Here is an 18063-nt window from a genome sequence, read left to right as displayed (position 1 = left end):
TATGCATTGGTGTGGTTTCACAGTTTTCAGGTAGAGCTGGGAAAACTGTTCCTCTTGTTCAGGGTTAATATCAAAGACTTAACTAGCAGTACACCAAATTCCACAAACTAAGCCAAACTTCTTTACATACATAGATACCACTTTTCCCTACTCTCTCAATATTTCCAGAGATAGCGTAGCTATAATAATGTTTAACATAAAATCTCTAAGCTTGTGTTGATATTTTAGAATGGTATTAATATCAATCAATTACTCACACAGGAGTTAGTGTAAAAACATTTTTAAACCATACGTTTTTAGTTGCATTTTCAAAGACCTATCTCCGCCTTAACGGTTAACGGTTACCACATTCGAACTCAGTAAATTGAAGGCTTTTGAGGGGACATATTTCAATTAATGCTTCACATCAGCAGGAAACAGGCAGACATCTAGCTGGCAATATATAAGGAACTAGAAAAGCACTCAGAGAGCACAGAGCTCCACCAAGCATATTGTGATTGTCATGCAACACTTTAGTCCTACTTTAATGTTATACTTCCTTTCAGCAGACTGTCTGCTAGTATTTGGTGTTAGTTGCAGGTTTGTGTGATAATTTGTTGCCTGGCAGTGCTGAAAATTATGATGACCCAGTACAAATTTCATATTCCGGGTCTGAGTATCCAGAACATTGCCGACCATTTATTGTGTAGCTATATACACGTGTGGTGAAAATGTCAATATCTTACAATGATCAAGAATCCTTAGAAAAAATCCTGGATCCAGACGGTGATCTGTATCACCTCCAAAATTGTATTACTTCTTCTTTGTCCCATTTTGAACATTTCTTGAAAATTTCATCAACATCTGTTTGTTACTTTTTGAGTTATGTTGTCCACGGAAAAACAGACAAACTGTCCCAAAAACATAAACTCCTTGGCGGGGTTAAATATGCAAGACTATAACTACTGGTATTTAAAGTCTCTCGCTTTAAATATCTGAATGCATGACTTTTACTTGTTGATGATTATTTTTGGTGTTGTTATTGACAGTGTAACTCAGCTTTGAGACCGGATATCTCAACTGAGAGACTACATCTGCTCTGCTTACAGTGACACAGGTACTGTTTATAGGAAAATTAGTTACAGAGACATAGATAGTTTTTGATGTGACACTGATGTGAAGACTGAGTGAACAGTTTATACTCTCTTCATGTCATATTAAGGATTGCGTGTTGTGATTGCACTGATGTCACACATAGTCCATTTGTCATATAAATTGCTTATTGCAGCTGTTGCTTGAGAGAAGAAGGCATCATAAAAACAAAGATCCAAACATGATGTGAAGTAAATTCAAGCCCAGCACTCAAACAGTCAGCTGAGGTAAACAGGGAGCGGCAGACAGCTGCTGAGTGAAAGTGGTGTCATTTCATCTGTCATCTCAATGTCTCACAGTGAACAGCATACAGCTGGGGGATCCACCCATGTCCTGTACATCTGGGAGCAATCGCACGTGTTCACACACAAACACACTTAAGCTCACACACACACACAGAACCTCGGCCAAAGCCCCAACCCCTTATATGCAGTCTGGCCAAAGATGATCTCAAAACAGGAGAAAAACATAAAAATGTTTTCCTTGTTTTTTTCTTATCCACTGCTCTACTTTCGTAAACATGTTTTCCTATTGTTGTTGATTTTTCAGTGAATACATGTATTAATTTTGATGAGTATCATTAGTTTTGACCTTTGTTAGCAAGTGATTTTATGTGTTTGTGAAGGTGTAGTTACCTCAAGAGCACAACAGAAATGATTTCATGCACGCTAACAGTTTTAATGTGGATGGGAGGGAAGCCTGTTGGGAAGTGGGTCAACAGAGTATCTTGGATTTACTCCAAAAGGTTTGTACACATGCAAAAAAAATCCATCCACCTTTCCCATATCCACCCTTCCTCAAACTAACTCTTGCAGATGTTGCTCACAGAATCCCCACATACCACAACATAAGCGTAATATGTGTTCGCATGCATCCATGTATGCATGTGTGTGTGTCTGTGCATGTGTAATGGGGTCTTATATCTGGGTGCGGCCTTCTCTATTGGCCTGTCTGCAGATTTCTCCATTCTCCCTGGACTAATGAGTTGAACATGCTCTCAAACACACACTGACACACATATTGAGCTATCTGTCTACTGAGGTTTGCATTGGGCAAGAACAGAGCCAGATAGGGGAAAGTCAGTGACGCATAAAGAGACAAGAGATCTCCTCACCTGACTGACCGACTTCCCTGTTGTGCTCTGGCTGCTGACTTATTGACTGAGGAACTCACGTGTAGCCTCATTTCAGGCCAGACTTTCACCATTATCCCAAGTGCAATGGCGTCACACTGAAAGCTCGACTTTATTGCTCCGCAGCTAAACGACTCTGCAGCCGGAGCAAAAACCGAGGTCTAAGTGCAATCAGCAACAGCCTTCCTGGATCTCACCGATTTCACATTCCAGCCTAAATCACATTTGTTACCAACAAAGGACACGTTGATGTACCAGGCTGTATTTTCACTGCAGTCAGCTGTGTCTGGTTGTGGGACACTGGTCAGCAGATCTTAAGTCATTTTGGCTGCATACAGCTCTGCGGTGGTGATGAGTTCATGTTGAGCCTTGATAGCACAGGGCTATTTCTACATCCAAGAGAACCTCCTGAGTGCAGCTAAGTCTCCCCCCTGGTGCAATCATGTGTTTGTGGAATACCTCGTGTTTCTGCTAATGTGATAAGACCAAGCCATAACGGGGCACGGTTCTGTAAATTGCATTAAAACAGTGCAGGGTTGTGCATGTGCACATGAGTGTGTGTACACATGTACTTAATTTGCATGTTTGTGTGAAAGCACAAAGGATTTCCCATGAGATGTGATGGATCCAGGCCAAGGAAATTCCAGTGAAAGTAACTTAACCCAAAACGCCACTGTATCCCTTGGCCTACTTTCTCTACCTCACTGGGAGGAATCAAACACAGGATGAAGAACGGGTACATATGGTGAGGTTAAAATACCTACACCTCTTTATTGTTGATCGATTCGTATGTGTCTGGTGAAAAGGAACAGAAAGTGGTCAAGGTTGATAAATTATTTCACAATTTATTGAATAATACTCGAAACAAGCAGCAGCAACTGTGTTTGGAGGGCAAGAAGAGGGGCTGGATTGACTGCAGCATTATTAAATCTGTACACATGTTCATAAAATCAAACTCAAATCATGACCAATGAAAACCCAAATCAAATCCTGCCTAAAAACATTTATGGATTCATAATGTACTTTATATAGTAGCTCAAGAAAGCCAGGAACACACAGCGCATGACAGAAGCAGCTAACTTTAAGCTCAATTTAAAATGTGTATGAGACCCTCTCTTCATCTGATTATTCTTGACTGCCTTCCACCAAATTAGCATTTCATATTTTTGTGCCACGATTACAAGTCTATGATTGTAGTCACCCCACCCTACTTTGTAAACAGTCCATTTTCAGCTTGCTTTAACACACTAAGTTGCACAAACTCACTGTCCTGATCCAGTGTTTGCAATACAATAGCTACGTGTGAACTGCTGGGATAAGGTATGTGTATTTTTTTTGCCTTACCTCTAATCAGAGATGCAAAAACAGGAACCAATCAAATCACTAGGGCTATTCTCGCAATCCAATTCTGTTACGATTTTTGGGGTGCCGATTCGATTTAAATTGCGATTTTTCCAATATTTACAATTTTTGCGATTGTTAGTTTGCTTTTTACTAGGGATAGACTGATTATCGGCCTATGAGAAACAAATTTAAAACTGCATTGTTGCTGCTCTGATGCAGCTGCACCGCTGTCTGCATTCACTACTCAGTCCCCAGCACTGTCCCACCCACAGTACCATCTGATTGGTTACAAGCAGAGCCATGGCTTGGGTAACAGCCATTCACTAGTTCATTTATTACAGTTGTTGCAGTTACATTGAAATTTTGGAAAATTTTACTAACTGTAGACAAAAACTTTAGCCATTTAATTTTTTAAGTTTTCATTTAACTTTATAAAACATGCCGCTACGCCTGGAAGCTGTTTAATAAACTTGTGCTTAAAGGTATTTGAATGAAGTTAACTGTTTGAGTTGCATTGTTAAAAATTTTGACACCAATATTTGCACTTTGACTGCAAATTAATATCGGCTTCAAATATCTGTTATCGACCTCCTTGACTAGAAATAATCGGTATTGGTATCAGCCCAGAAAAATCCATATCGGTCTATCTCTACTTTTTACACTGGACCAGGGATCTCCAACTCCTACCCTGGAGAGCCGAGAGGCTGTAGGTTTTCTTTCCAACCAAAAACTCCACCAGCGGATTTCACTGATTAGTCCCTGTTCTCTGCTTGAAGGTGATGTAATCAGTGAAATCAGCTGGTGGAGTTTTTGGTTGGAAAGAAAATCTGCAGCCTCTTGGCCCTCAAGGGTAGGAGTTGGAGAACTTGCACGAGGCCATGTGCAAAAGTTAAATGAGGATGATATGATGATGATGATAATGTCTGCAGACTAATTAGGAGCCATATTTCCCCTTAAAACGCACATCACGCGAGTCGGAGAAAAACATTTTACCCTCTGCTGGAGAAAAGTAGTAACATTTTTTTTCAATCCAGTTTATAAACAAAGACTGAAATGAAGAATCTAAATTCAAAAAGAATCACGATTTTGGTATTGTCAAACAAAATTCCTATATATCGATTTTTGATTTTTTTCTCCCACCCCTACAAATAACGTTTGTAATTATCGGTGCAGTTCCAGACCTGTCTTTACATGGATGACTTGTGAGTTGATAAATTATTTCGGGGAACGATGACAGACATTATAACACACAATGAAACAGATATCTCAGGTCCCTTCAACCCAAATGTAAGACGCAGGTCTCCAGGGAGATGTTCCCAGACACATAAACAGACACAAACAACATAAAGCATCCCTGTTTCACCAACAGAAAGGCAGCTCCACTAAAGCAGGAGGAAAAAAAGTAGCTTTCATAAAGTAGCAGACAGAGAGTGGCCAGTTTACATGCTTGTCACCTCAGCATCATGTCCAAACCAGATGTGGTGTATCCTTTGACCGTAAATCATTTCCTAGTTAGAGATAACAACTCAAAGCTATTTCATTCCTTTCAAACCTTTTGGCCAAGCGTCCAAGGAAGAGCAAAGTAATTACATGTAGAAGTGTGCTTCAGCAGATAAGACCCGGCAATTACCCATCACAACACCACACAGCGTCTTATTAGCTGTTGTGTTGAAGAAAACAGTAATGTAAACCCAAATCCAGAACTCACCAACAGGCCTTGAATCTTGGCCTTGTTAAAAGGGACACTGCTAATTAGGAGCTCTGCTTCTAATCTAAATATTAGCTCTACAGGGTTACTTCTTTGGCCTTTACAGGTCATTACTATCCCTGACCCCAGCACTTATACAGAAAACACACACACACCTTCAAACATGCACGTATGACTCACAAACACAGAGCAGGCCGCCCTTGGTTTGCGTGTGTTTGTATACTTTGGAGCCTTTCGCTCACATGTGCCAGAGTGCAACCACAGGAGGTTGGGAGGTCTTCGGTTAACAAACAGCGATCAGTCACAGACACAGACATTACTTTTCCCAGAGCGTTGTTAGAGAGCAGATGTGGAAAACAATGGTCACTTCTGAGCCTGAGCTTGACATGCAAATGTTCCACAACAAACCACATTCCTAGAGCTGTCGGCATGACTAAGCACGAGTCGTCTTCAGTCACAAAAAGCAAACCGCTATACAACATCAAGTCACGTTCACAAGAATGCACATGTGGCTTTGAAAACCACTTCACTGGCAGAGAATGTGGAGCACAGAGACAGCGTGATGTAAGATGAGTGAGAGAAATGCTATGTAATGCAGTATGGTGCACATTACCTCTCTCACACTGAGCCCCAGTGAAGCCGTAGGTACACACGCATCGGTTGGGAGCCACACACCGTCCGCCATTTAAGCAGCCATTTTCACAAACCGCTGCGGAAGAAAAGAGACAAAAACAAACAATGACAAACTGCAACATGAGGGCACTGCTGTGAGGAAAACTGGCCTGCAGAGAGTATTTCTGGTTTCGTGTTTGTCATTTTGGTCATCATTTATATTGGCTATAAAAACATTGTAGTCACTAAACCCAGGGTAGAGATCTGGGAACTTGGGGACGTATTTATAAAAAGGAGTTGCAAAAAACAAGCAACCGTCATTCAGACCAGCCACAGTCAAGCGAACAGTTTGGGTGCACTATGTGAACCACTTTCTTGGACAGAGCAAAGGTGAACATGTCCAAAATGCTGGAATTGAGCTTTCGTTACCCAGAAACACACAACTTCCAAAGGTTTGCATGGACAAAATGAAAGAGAAAGTTTGTCCCTGAAAGATGGTGAGTAAGGGATGATTGTATAATGAGTGGGTGGTTATGCAAAACAAAATGCTGACAGGGTGAGACAAGATCCTGACATGAAGAGGCTCAAGTAAGTCAATTTAACATTTTCATTATGCTAACACTGTCAATACTTTTCTGCTTGCCCACAAGAAATCACATTAAATGGAAAATTTTCATTCACAGTGATGTCACAACAGTAGAAATGGACACAAGTTGTCTCCACTGGGCCTGTTCGGTGATTTTCAGTGCTTTCCCTGTCAAACGTCTTTTTCAGATGTCGCCATAATTAACTGTTAGAAAGTAACTTGTTGGGTTGTTCTAAATTAAAGGAGGGAGTGACGCCAGTTTAGCTTTGTGGTTAAAGCACGCTCCCAATGTACGGAGGCTGTAGTCTTTGTTGCAGCTGTCACTGGTCCAAACTTCTAGCCACGATCTCCCACACTGTACACCCCACACTTCCTGTCTCATAACAGTTGACCTACTAATGAAGGTGAAAATGCATAAAAATACGTAAAAGAACAAAAGAATTAAAGGAGGGATGACCAAAACAACTAGAAAAGCACTCAGAGAGTGAAGGCCTCCGCCAAGCATATTGTGATTGTCACACAACACTTGAGTCCTACTTTAATGTTCTACTACCTTTCAGGCAGACTGTATGCTACAATTTGGTGTTAGTTGCAGGTTTGTAAAATAATTAAATACCTGACAGTGTTGAAAATTATGATGACCCAGTGCATATTTCATATTCCAGATCTTAGAATCCAAAATATTGCCAGGATCTGGATCGTACTTTTACATCTGTCAGAAATTGCTGTGACCTTGTCTTGTATTGTTTTGCAAAGCACCCAACCATTTATCATGGAGTTATATACACATATGGTGAAAACGGGCCTTTCTCACATTGATAAAGAATCCTTTAAAAAAATCCTGGATCCAGATGGTGATCCAGATCACTTCCAAAATTTAATCACTTCTTCCTTATCCCATTTTGAACATTTCCTGAAAATTTCCTGAAGATCTGTTCAGGCCAAAGTCAGGCCATGCTAGCAGCTCTTTTCTTAAAGGTACAGCAGAGCTAAGAGCCAAGTGCTTTAACTAGCAACAGGCCTACCAAACATGTGGTTTAAAGTAAACCTATGTAACTCGTGGTCTTTCAGTCTAAAACCATGTTAAAATATAATGTTCAGTTAATGTTCAAGTGTGTGACACTCGTCATGTGGTGTATTTGGGGAGATGCTTACGTTGTCCACAGTGGTTTCCGATGTAGCCTTTCTGACACAGGCAGTGGTCTTCAGCACACGATCCCCCGTTCATACACCTAATATTACAGTGTTGAACTGTGGGAAGAGGATACAAACAAGGAATCACACAGACGCCCACGCAGAGCAAAGCCGGAGTTACACTCAGGGTACACAAACACGCAGAGCATATCAGATTTACAACATAAACAAATTGCACTCGAACCATGTTTTTCGAAAGTCATGCTCTGATATATTTTCCTCGAAATTTATGGTGTGCAAACAGATGAGCGCACTGGGTTGAAGCGCTGTGATATTTACTGTGGATGTCTTCCAGAACACGTACACACACATACACAAACACAGGAACACAACCAACTAACTCACACAAACACACAACAACCCATGTGACTGACTGTTTGAAGAAACGTGATGGCAACATATATCATCTGCTTGGGCCAGTTTCAAGAGATATTTTGGCTATGCATTTCATATTTTGTACCACTAGTTAGTGCTCATTATTCATGACGAGGAAAAGAAAACCTAAGAAAAAATTGCAAACAGCACATTGTGGTCTGAAGTCAAAAATCTGAGCCAATTAGAGCCTCTGGCTTTCGCCTTAAAAAGGGAAAGAAAAGAGACGATCGCATATTTTTGACCATCTATCATCTGTCAGTGCTTGTCATTATTGTTTCTGCATGCTGAAGTGTTTTCTTAAGATTACAGCTCTTTAATAAATAGATGCAGAGACAAGGGTGTAGTTGAGGTGGTGCTTTCCAAAAACCCTTAGTTTCGACATACACTCCTCACATAAATCATGCCATTAGCTTGTTTATATGCTGGCTACATACCAGCTAATCCCCACCCAGTTTAAGCAAACTAGTTGATAAAACTATAAAATGTATAATAAAACCCATCATGTCAGTAATAGCAAGCTTCAAAGAAGCTGAAAAAAGAAGGAGGAGGGGCTGTTTAATGACCTGACTTGGATCCACAGGATGAGGCGATCTGGCCGTTTGGGCAGGTGCACATGTTGGGTCTGGAGCAGAATCCGTCTCCACATGAGCTCCGGCAGATTGCTGCAAAAAGGGAATATGACACTGGGTCAGACAACAGAAGGAGTCCACTGTCAGGTGCAAGATGGAATAACAGCACTGCTTATTTTATGGCGTCAGGATTAATCTTGATAGCGTGTGGGAGAAAACTCATGCTATGTATCTGTTGCTCTTCTCCGCAGCAGCTGCACATTTTGGATTTTGGGCTCAAATTTCATTTGGTACAACCCTGGCTATGCTCTAAACCTCATACTAAACTCTCATCTGTAATATTTCAAAAGTCAAACACACCACAGTCCAAATGTGGTTGAATCTTCCTTTGTATCCCCTCATCATGGTTTGGTTTTATTCTGCTGGGCAACTTTTTTTCTTCAAATTTGTCGTCATGAGTGTATGCCAGTGTGTTTTTAGTCAGCTAGGTCTGTTTTTCCTCAGTTTTCCTCTTTCCCACAGACCATTTTCCCCTTCCACAACCTCCCATCAGGTAGAGTCCAGCCACTGACCCCTACTCCCCGAACCCCACTGCTAAACAATGTCATTAGAGCCCCAACAGGCATCCGGCCAGCCGACTGGCCAGACTGCAATCACACACAACTCTGCAGCCTCTCATGCCTTCCTGTCTGCAGAGAGAAAGAGACAGACAGACAGACAGGCAGACAGACAGGCAGGCAGGCAGGCAGGCAGGCAGGCAGGCAGGCAGGCAGGCAGGCAGGCAGAGGTAAGGAGGAAATACAATGAAAGGAAAAAAAAAAAAAAGAAAAAAGAAACCCCTGCCAGAATACCAGAGTAAATGGACCAGAGTTAATCGCCATCCCAATTGTTTGAGGCATATTACTGCCACCATTAGCTGTTCTCTGGTGTAAAATTAATGGGTGATGAGACTTGTTTGAACTTTCAGTGGCAATCTCTGCTTAGTGTCTGAGTAAAATGCTTTAAAAGAGTCATATTTATTAAGTAATGGATTGAATTAAAACATGCTTTGCACATCTGTGTTGGAGACACCGCTGGTCTTGGAAGTATTCATGGAATTTTGTAGCTGATCAGGATCCAACTAGATTCAGGCTATCCAAACTAACCTACTAACCAAATTATTGATCTGAATGATTGTATATCGTATAAATCTTAACCTGGCCTCAAAAGTTATTATAGTTTCCTTCTTTTGCCTTCTTTAAACTGTAAACCTTATTTATTCCTGCTTTTGATTTGCTCAAGAAACAGGGTCAAAGCCACACAAATGCAGTGAAACATCAGATTTCACTGAATTTGAATTTCATGATGTCACTTTGCATGCTGCTTGTAAAACTCTCTAAGACCTGCATCCATAAATAAAGAGCCTGAGTTATAAAGTTGTGCAAATCAGGTATCTGATTGCACCTGGGAAAAGCCCAAAACAAGGCTCTATAGCAACAGCAAAATGAGCTGTTGAGCTGTTAAGAGAAGATTTGCCAAATTTCACATAGGCGCAACCCACATAGCTCTGCTTCTTGTCCCACAAATGCATGATTCTCACGAATGTGGCACCATTTAAAGTGAAATAAACAGGCTTTCCAAAGGTTTAAGAAGCACTGACAAGTAGTGTTGTTACAACAGAGACAAAAATCTAGCAAACACAAATTTGGTACTCACGAACGATGCATTGGTTCCCTCCAGTCAGTGTCTTCCAGCCGGGGCAGCAGTAGGCGTTGTTTCGTGAGCCGCAAACATTTGGTCTGTGACAGAAAGATAGAAGCGGAGGGTCAATGATCCGATTTACACCTGTTCATAAAGACTACCTCTGCAGCAAAAATAATGACGTACATGACACACAATATCTTTTGTTGTCACACCTGTCATTGGTTTCTTAGCTAAGATAATAAACCACTCATCAGTAAGCTAATTCTGATAGTCAGTGGGAGAAATAATCAAGAAATAGTTGTTATGAGGAGTCACATATGACATACCTCAAAACAGCTTTAATCACAGCCTTCTATAGCAATAACATTCAACTTTAAAACTGCTATCAATTAGTAATTTAAATAAACTGTGTGATATGAAGGAATAGAAAAAGTGATCAGCATATCTGCAATGAGGATTTTTCCTTTTAATACCACAGGTTGAGCCTGGGTGACTTATCAAATTCACTTTACAACATGATTTGGACTTCCCACCATTATAAAAACAAGATATTCAAGTCTAATTGATTACTGTGTCACCTGCTGTGTCACATTCACCCTCCCCCTGCCTTCATAGCAGAGCATGTGCTCTGTTCCTCTGTTGAGAGTTAGGAGGAGGGAACCAGGGCAGGACCAGTAATCTGGCATACTGGGCATTTTCCCAGTGGGTCATTTCACCAAGGGGGCTGTCGGCTATAACACGTCATCATCAGGAGCTCAGATCAATGTGCAACTAAGTTTAGGAGAGTGAAGAAGTTGCAGTACTAATGGAGAACCTTTACAGCATGAGTTTTTCTTTTTTTACTTACAAAAACAGCCTTATGGGGTCTTGATACTGCACTCTATTAGCATTTAAGAAAAATGTTTCACAGCCTGAGGTTGCCTCAGGAATCTGGTGCACCTGTAAAAAATCATTTCATGTGACATAAAGGTGAACCCTAGGCCATCCTGCCCCCTACAGGTCTGTGACAGGCCTACATGACTGCTGAATCCCCCACTGGGCCTGTGTTGGCCCTGGGGTCAGAATATATACTGCACAGAGTTACTCCACATCCAGACCCAGGAGGTGAAAAATGAAGCCTGTCAGGTTTCTGAAACATTCTTATTGTGGTAAGCCAGCGTGACACAGAGTGCAGCCTGTGTGCACTTCCTGCCCGTGAAGCCAGATGTTCTGATAAATTAACTTTAAGCATGTCAAATAAAAACGTCTGCAGAGGACGCTCATTGAGCTGTCTACTGTGTGACCCTCATCAGCTGTTTGCTGTCATCACCAGAAACAGACACTCTGTCTTTCCTTTCCTTTTCTCCCTCTCTGTCCCTGTCTTTCTCTTTCTCTCACTCTTTTTTACATGCACATACACACACACACACACAAGCACACATTCAACCTCTCCAGCAGTGACCCACTGTGTACAGCTGCAGATGTGATTTATCCACAAATGGGGTGTGGTGTTTTTGGATAGAAAGGGAATTACTCTCCTTACTGCTCCTTACTCTCTCTCCCTCTCTGCCACAGCCACACACGACCAATGGCCTCCTTTGTTTGGATGTAATTTATTATTGCTGTCAGCAGGAATGTGATGGTCTTGCCAATATTTAATTACCAAACTTTTGCTGCAAACTTCCCATCACAGACAATGTCACTAATGGCTCTCAGTCTGCATTATTAATAAAACACACGACTGTTTCAGACCTTCAGCTCATATTATCAGGAATGACAAACACCTGCCTTGAGCCACAAATAAAATGACACATAAAAACACATAAAGATCCTCTTAAAACTTAAAAACTGTGCATTTGGAAAGAAAGGGAAGGAAAATGCTCCCAGATTGAACTAATGAGGATTATCGTGGTCACATTACCCTCTGAGGACGTCCGTCCCTCCCCTCCTCTTGGCCCTGCTGGCTCTGGAGTCGGTCTGCTTGGTCACCAGCTCGTTGTCCCCGGTCTCCACCACCTCCACAGAGTCCCCAAACTCTGCGCAGAGCGCCATCAAGGCCACCAGAGCAACGGCCAACTGCAGCAGCCGTCCCCAACTCTTGCTGTCCGTCATATTATCCGCTTTCTGCACAAGTCCAGTGCCTGGGGGAGTAAAAGTGTCCTTAACTGGTTTCTCAGCCCTGTCGACCTCTGCAGTCTGGAGTCAAAGCTGCAAAACAAAAACAAATTTTAGGAGAACAAAAATTGAAAAAAGCACAGGGGAGACTGCAGGAGATGCTGCCGCGCACAAAAGAAAAGCAACACTCCTGCGCGCTCACGTGTAGATGGCTTTTAACTTCTCCTATCATGAAGTTGTGTCGGCTTACAGATAGGAAGCGTGCAGTGAAAAACGTGCAAAACTGCGCTGGAGTGAATGGTAACTCTACCTTGTCTCCCGAGCAGGAGATTCGCCTCAGACCCAACAGAGGACTGCTTCACTTTCCCTTGCAGGTATTGCTGAATAAACGCTTAGGAGCAAACTGCGAAGAAGAAGAAGAAAAGTTACTCAAATCTTCTGCTGAGTTGCTAAAAATAGATGCGCATGGTAACTTTTGGAGTCTGCTTGTGCGCATCCAGTCGTGTGTTGACTTTGCACAGATAAGTTAGAGGAGCTGATGCATTCCAGAGGATGAGAAGCGCAATGCTCAGCGTGTGTCTCCCTCTCCCTCTCTGCACAGCTCTTTCCTCATCCCTGCTCTGCTCAACTTTCACCAAAACTGTTTTTTTTTTCTTTTCTTCTCCTGCTCTCGCGATACAAAAGCTTGAGTGCAAGAATGCATATGTAAGGCTCTGGACTGCAGCTTTGACTTTTGACTGTTACAATAATTTAAATGTCCACCTAAAGAAGCTGAAGAGAAGAATGCAAAATAATATTTTTTATCCACTCTTAAACAGATCTGTAAGATCCATTCATATATGTCCAAACAATACACCTGTTAACCCTTTGCTGTAGCATGTGACATAAACCACTTTGTATAGGATCACCCAACCCTAGATCCATAAGAGTTGGGATGTTGTGTAAAATATTTATGAATTATTTAAAGCTTTTATTTTATTAAATATGGCACAAAGATACTCTACCAAATATTTAAAGGTCCCATATTATGCAAAAATTGCTTGATTAAGTCTTTTAGTGAAATTTGTGGGTCTTTGGCTTTCCCCCAAGCCCACAAAGATGTGATATTTAATGACAAAACCTGTACTAAGTAGTGCTTTTGAATGTAAAATCCTGACCTAAAACAAGCTGTTTGGATTTGGGGGACATGCCGACGTCAGCGAGTCCCTTTTTTGACCAATCAGGAGCAAGTCTGACCTGATTGATCCACCGGAGCAGACACCCCCGAAATCCCTCCCCGCCCACTCCCCTCCCTGGGAGGTGAATGCCGAATTTGAGGAGCCATCACTGCTCTGTTTTTGTCTGTAAACAGCCACATAGTTCCATGCACAAGCTTCCTATCTCAGAAGAAGACAAGACTAAGTGGCTAGAGTTCATTTATCAAGGAAATGTTCCAGCTACACTTAGTAAAACTGTGCATGTGTGTGCTAGTCACTTCAAGGCCGACTGCTTTTCCAACTTTCACAGTACAACAGAGGGCTAGCGAATAGACTGGTCCTGAATCCAGGCGCATTACCAACCATCCACCAACAAACCTTGGACCCTGGAAATGTGAGTATTTTAAATGCTGTGTGCTGTGGAGCAGATGTAAGAGCTTTTCCTCAGTGTCCCCCCTGTCTCTGTGTTAGCTTCAGGATGCTAACTTTAGCTGCAGTTAGCCTGTTGTTTTAGCCTGTAATGTTACGGTAAACGAGCTTCGCTGTTTTCTAAACATTTTGCACTGGGAGCTCGTAGCGCCGCTCTCAGTGACGTGGAAGAGCGTGGCGGTATCAGCGGTGGCTCATTTACATATGAGGGTCACGCCCACTAAATCAGACCATTCCGAACAGAGGGGCTATGAGAGCCTGGAAACAATGCTGCTGTGCTTGACTTATTGGCTTTTTGGACCAAAACATGTTACTACCATTTCATGAAGACATCAATGATCCATATTAAACTGCAGAAAAGGAGCAGAATATGGGACCTTTAAAACTGATTTCAGTTCAGGTGATTTCAGAACAATGGTTCCCTGCTTTAAATTGGAGAAAAAAATGGCGAATGACATAATTTGAGAATCTTTAGAAGCCTTTACCTAAAGGGAATGGGGATCATTGAATGGCAGTGTTTCACTGGGATTTTGGGGCCTTCAAGCAGCACCACAATGCAACAAAAACAGACATGACTCTGTAGTGGAAGCCACTGCATGGGCTCATAGTTGCTGCAGCCAAAAAAGTAGATTGAAGGCTTGGGTCTAAACTGTGCAACATGAAGAGGAAACCAGAAACATTATCCAGAAGTGCCCACAACTTCTCAGAGCTGAGGCGAAACTGACATGTCACAGTCCAACATGCTTCATTGAAATCTTGAACGCTGCGTCCTCCACTCCAAAGAGTTCAAAAGCCAGCAGCCGTGATAGTCCAGAGATGCACAAGTGCCCGTGACACCTGTACTTTACACACCTGGGAAGGTGTCATTATGCTGGACAATACATATATATAGGTTTTGGAGCAACATATGCTGACCTTACAAGATGCCAAACTAAATTCTGCAGAATATTACTAAATTAATTCAATATTATTATCCTTCAGCCACTGTAGCAGATTCTTTAGCTTCTCTTTTTTAACAAAGGCAGTTTTTTGTTTTGTTTTGTCTTTTTTTTAAGGGTGTTAATGGGCTTTAAGGGTGTTAATGGGCTTTAAGACCTTCATTTGAAGAGGATAGGAAGGACAATGGATAGATCAGGAAACCAGGAAAAGTGAGACGCAACAGAGAGAGGGCAGCAGATATGAAATGAGCCCATGCCTTCTGCTTTAAGACTAGGGTTTCTGTAAATGGGGCGCCTGACATAACCTCTAGACCAAATCGAAACCACCGGGTAGTTTCTTAAGTCATATAAATACCTGTAAAATATGTTTAGACTCGGAATATCAAATAACTATTGATTAGTGGTCCCTGACTACAAGGAGCAGGCAAAGCAGACCATAGAAAATGTGTCTGATCCATCAGGCATCAGATGTCCCCAGTGTTCAGGACCTCAAGTGCCCTAAATGATCTCATCATGTCCCAGTCTTCAGGGCAGACGCTTACTCTAAAATGGACATGATTGAATTAAGACAGTTTTTTTAATGCTTGTCTGTTTGAGGTGCATGAAATATGAAATTTCAATATTTACTCTGTGCATACTGTATGTTTTGAGGAATTTGTCCACTGCAGTGATAGTTTTCACACACACTGATTCATGCCTGCAGCCGCACCCAGCAAACATACAGTCCTCCTGCTCCCCTCTCAAGTCTGCAATCACTCTAAATCCAAGAGAAACCTCCTGACACCGCTTAATCCTCCACATCGGGTTACACTGATAGACTTTTCCTTTTTTTCTCCTCTCATTACTTTTAGCGTTCACCTCCAACACGTTGAAAGACAACCTCACCCTGCACTTACTCATGGTCTCAGTGTTGATTTTGTAGATTATGAGTGTTTTGATCAAGATCAAAGAAACACAGTATGATTGGGGAAGACCCCTTTTTGAGCTCATGAGCTGCCTCAACATTCATCTTGCCTTCTCTAGTAATTCATCTGGTGTGCAGAGTAGTTTTTATGTATCATTAATTCAACTTCCACAACTTTCTTTTCCATCCCCTGACACTCAGGTTGAGGCACGCATCTCCACTCGTCTTGCTGACATCCCCACTTGGATGTCTGCCCACCACCTCAAATTTAGTCTCAACAATACTCGGCTGATTTTTTTCCCCCTGGAAAGTCCTGCCCTCTGTAAGGCCTCTCCATCACTGCTGACAAGACCACGTTTACTCCTGAAGACCCTGCCAAGAGTCTCCGTCTGCCTCAAGACAACCGACTGTCAGGCAGCACCCAGAGTGCAAGAGTGGTGCAATCCTGCAGGTTTGCTCTCAGTAACCTCTGTCTGGTTCAACTTTTCACAATCAGTGTCCTCTCTGAGCTTCTTTTCAATATGTTAAGGCCTATTTTGGCTACTTCGGCTCTCCTCAAAAAACACAACGTTGGGCCCCATTTGCCCCCAACTTCTCCACCAAAACATTTGAGGCCGACTCGTCTTGAGTTTCATAAGTTTCTCCCTTTCACTCCCTTCGTAAACTCCCTTTTCTTCATGCCCATGACCTTTTGGTTGTAACTTAAAACGCTGGTGCTGTCTTAGTGGGGAGCAGCTGTACATTTTAATTCTTATATCATTACATTTCATGCACTGGAATCAACCCACTAGATGCTTTACTGAGAAATTACATGTGCTCATCGTATTGATTAATGTGATTTCACTGTGTAAATATTCACAGCTTTAACTTGACAACCCCACTCTCTAACACTCTCAGGAAATTATCCATTCCCCATCTTTTGCATTCTAACACTGTGATTATCCTGCCCCTGAAATACTCTTTGGCACTCTTGGACCTAAGTCCCTGTGCTTCAAAATAATAGTTATACAAAGACAGAATCACTGATAAGTATCTGTGGTGATATAAGAATGTAAATGAATGTGAAACTGATCTTAATGTTGGACTCTTACAGATAAAAACATCAATTACAGTAATTGTTGTGTGTGAGTGGTGCTGGATGTTGGCAGATGAGACAAAGGTCCAGAAGAGAGGACGAGAGGTCTCTGGTGGAGGAGCGAGGGATGTCTCAGGGAGAGGTAGAGGGCAGAAATGGCCACTGTTGATTGGAGAGGATTGTTTTGACAGTCAGGAGCCTCTCCCTGGATGTGTTGGAGTCTCGTTTCTCTCTCTGAGCATAGCCTCAAACATAAGCGTGACCTGGGCGTGAGGAGCTGAGAAGAGGTTGAATAGCTGAGTGCCAGAGTGTAAAGTGGTTTGGGCTGTGTCGGTGGGAGTCAGAGACAGCTCACTGGCTTTAATACCAAGACATTCTTGACTTAGGGCATCCAGGCTTCTATTACTGCCTTCCCTCCTATCAGCTGTGGAGAGGCTAATAATTTTCACCGCATTGTAAATACGCTGCTCCTCCTTCTTTCTTGTTATGAGTTAGATTGTAATTCACCACGCTCATGTCACCAACATTTCATTAAAGCTGAATCAACAACAACTTTCTGGCTGGGCGATGAGCCGACGCACAGGCGTGTCCAGATGGTTTTGACCAGACTGAGGCTCTAACTATGGCAGGGGTGGCATGAAGACCTGTAAATGTACAAATAGGAAGAATGGTTTTGTCAAACATGATGTAGAAATCAGAGCAACTATTAGCCACTGGAGATCTTAAGATTTGTTCATGTTTGTTTTTACCCGCGGTGATACAAGTAGCATTTTCTGAGCTGATAACCACCTGGCTTTTTATCATCAGATCAGATACCTCGCTACACAAACAAGCGAGCTGATATGACCAGCAAGACCATCATAAGACCATCATCAGACCAGTCATAGACCCCTGTAGTCCAACTGGACAGTGATGAGATGGCTTACAGTAAATTTAACACTTCTAAACACGGCTATGTTCACTCTTTTGTTTGAGGTGGCTAAACTGGAGCATAGATCAGCATCAGGCCATCTGATGGTTTCCAGGCTTTCATTTCCCCCTTTTCTCTTAATACAGTTTTCCTGCACTAACTACTGACCACTAAAATGCTAAT

General features: G+C 42.1%; 1 protein-coding gene across 1 annotated transcript in view; it reads right to left on the bottom strand.

Annotated features, from left to right (window-relative positions):
• fbn1 (fibrillin 1) overlaps positions 1-12983 on the bottom strand; it is a 67426-nt gene extending 54443 nt beyond the window's left edge. Inside the window, exons 1-6 of the mRNA XM_074666001.1 lie at positions 12739-12983; positions 12235-12521; positions 10347-10429; positions 8646-8744; positions 7669-7764; positions 5929-6024 (exon numbers count right to left, since the gene is read on the bottom strand). Coding sequence (XP_074522102.1) covers positions 5929-6024; positions 7669-7764; positions 8646-8744; positions 10347-10429; positions 12235-12425 — 565 coding nt within the window. The 5' untranslated portion in view covers positions 12426-12521; positions 12739-12983. The remainder of the gene's footprint in view (positions 1-5928; positions 6025-7668; positions 7765-8645; positions 8745-10346; positions 10430-12234; positions 12522-12738) is intronic.
• Between the last annotated feature and the right edge of the window lie 5080 nt (positions 12984-18063).

This window comes from Halichoeres trimaculatus, unplaced genomic scaffold, assembly GCF_033239565.1.
Source record: "Halichoeres trimaculatus isolate MK-OKI-2021-1 unplaced genomic scaffold, fHalTri1.1 fHalTri1_scaffold_3, whole genome shotgun sequence".
Classification (NCBI taxonomy): Eukaryota; Metazoa; Chordata; class Actinopteri; order Labriformes; family Labridae; genus Halichoeres; species Halichoeres trimaculatus.
This window is presented reverse-complemented; position numbering and strand designations above follow the sequence as displayed.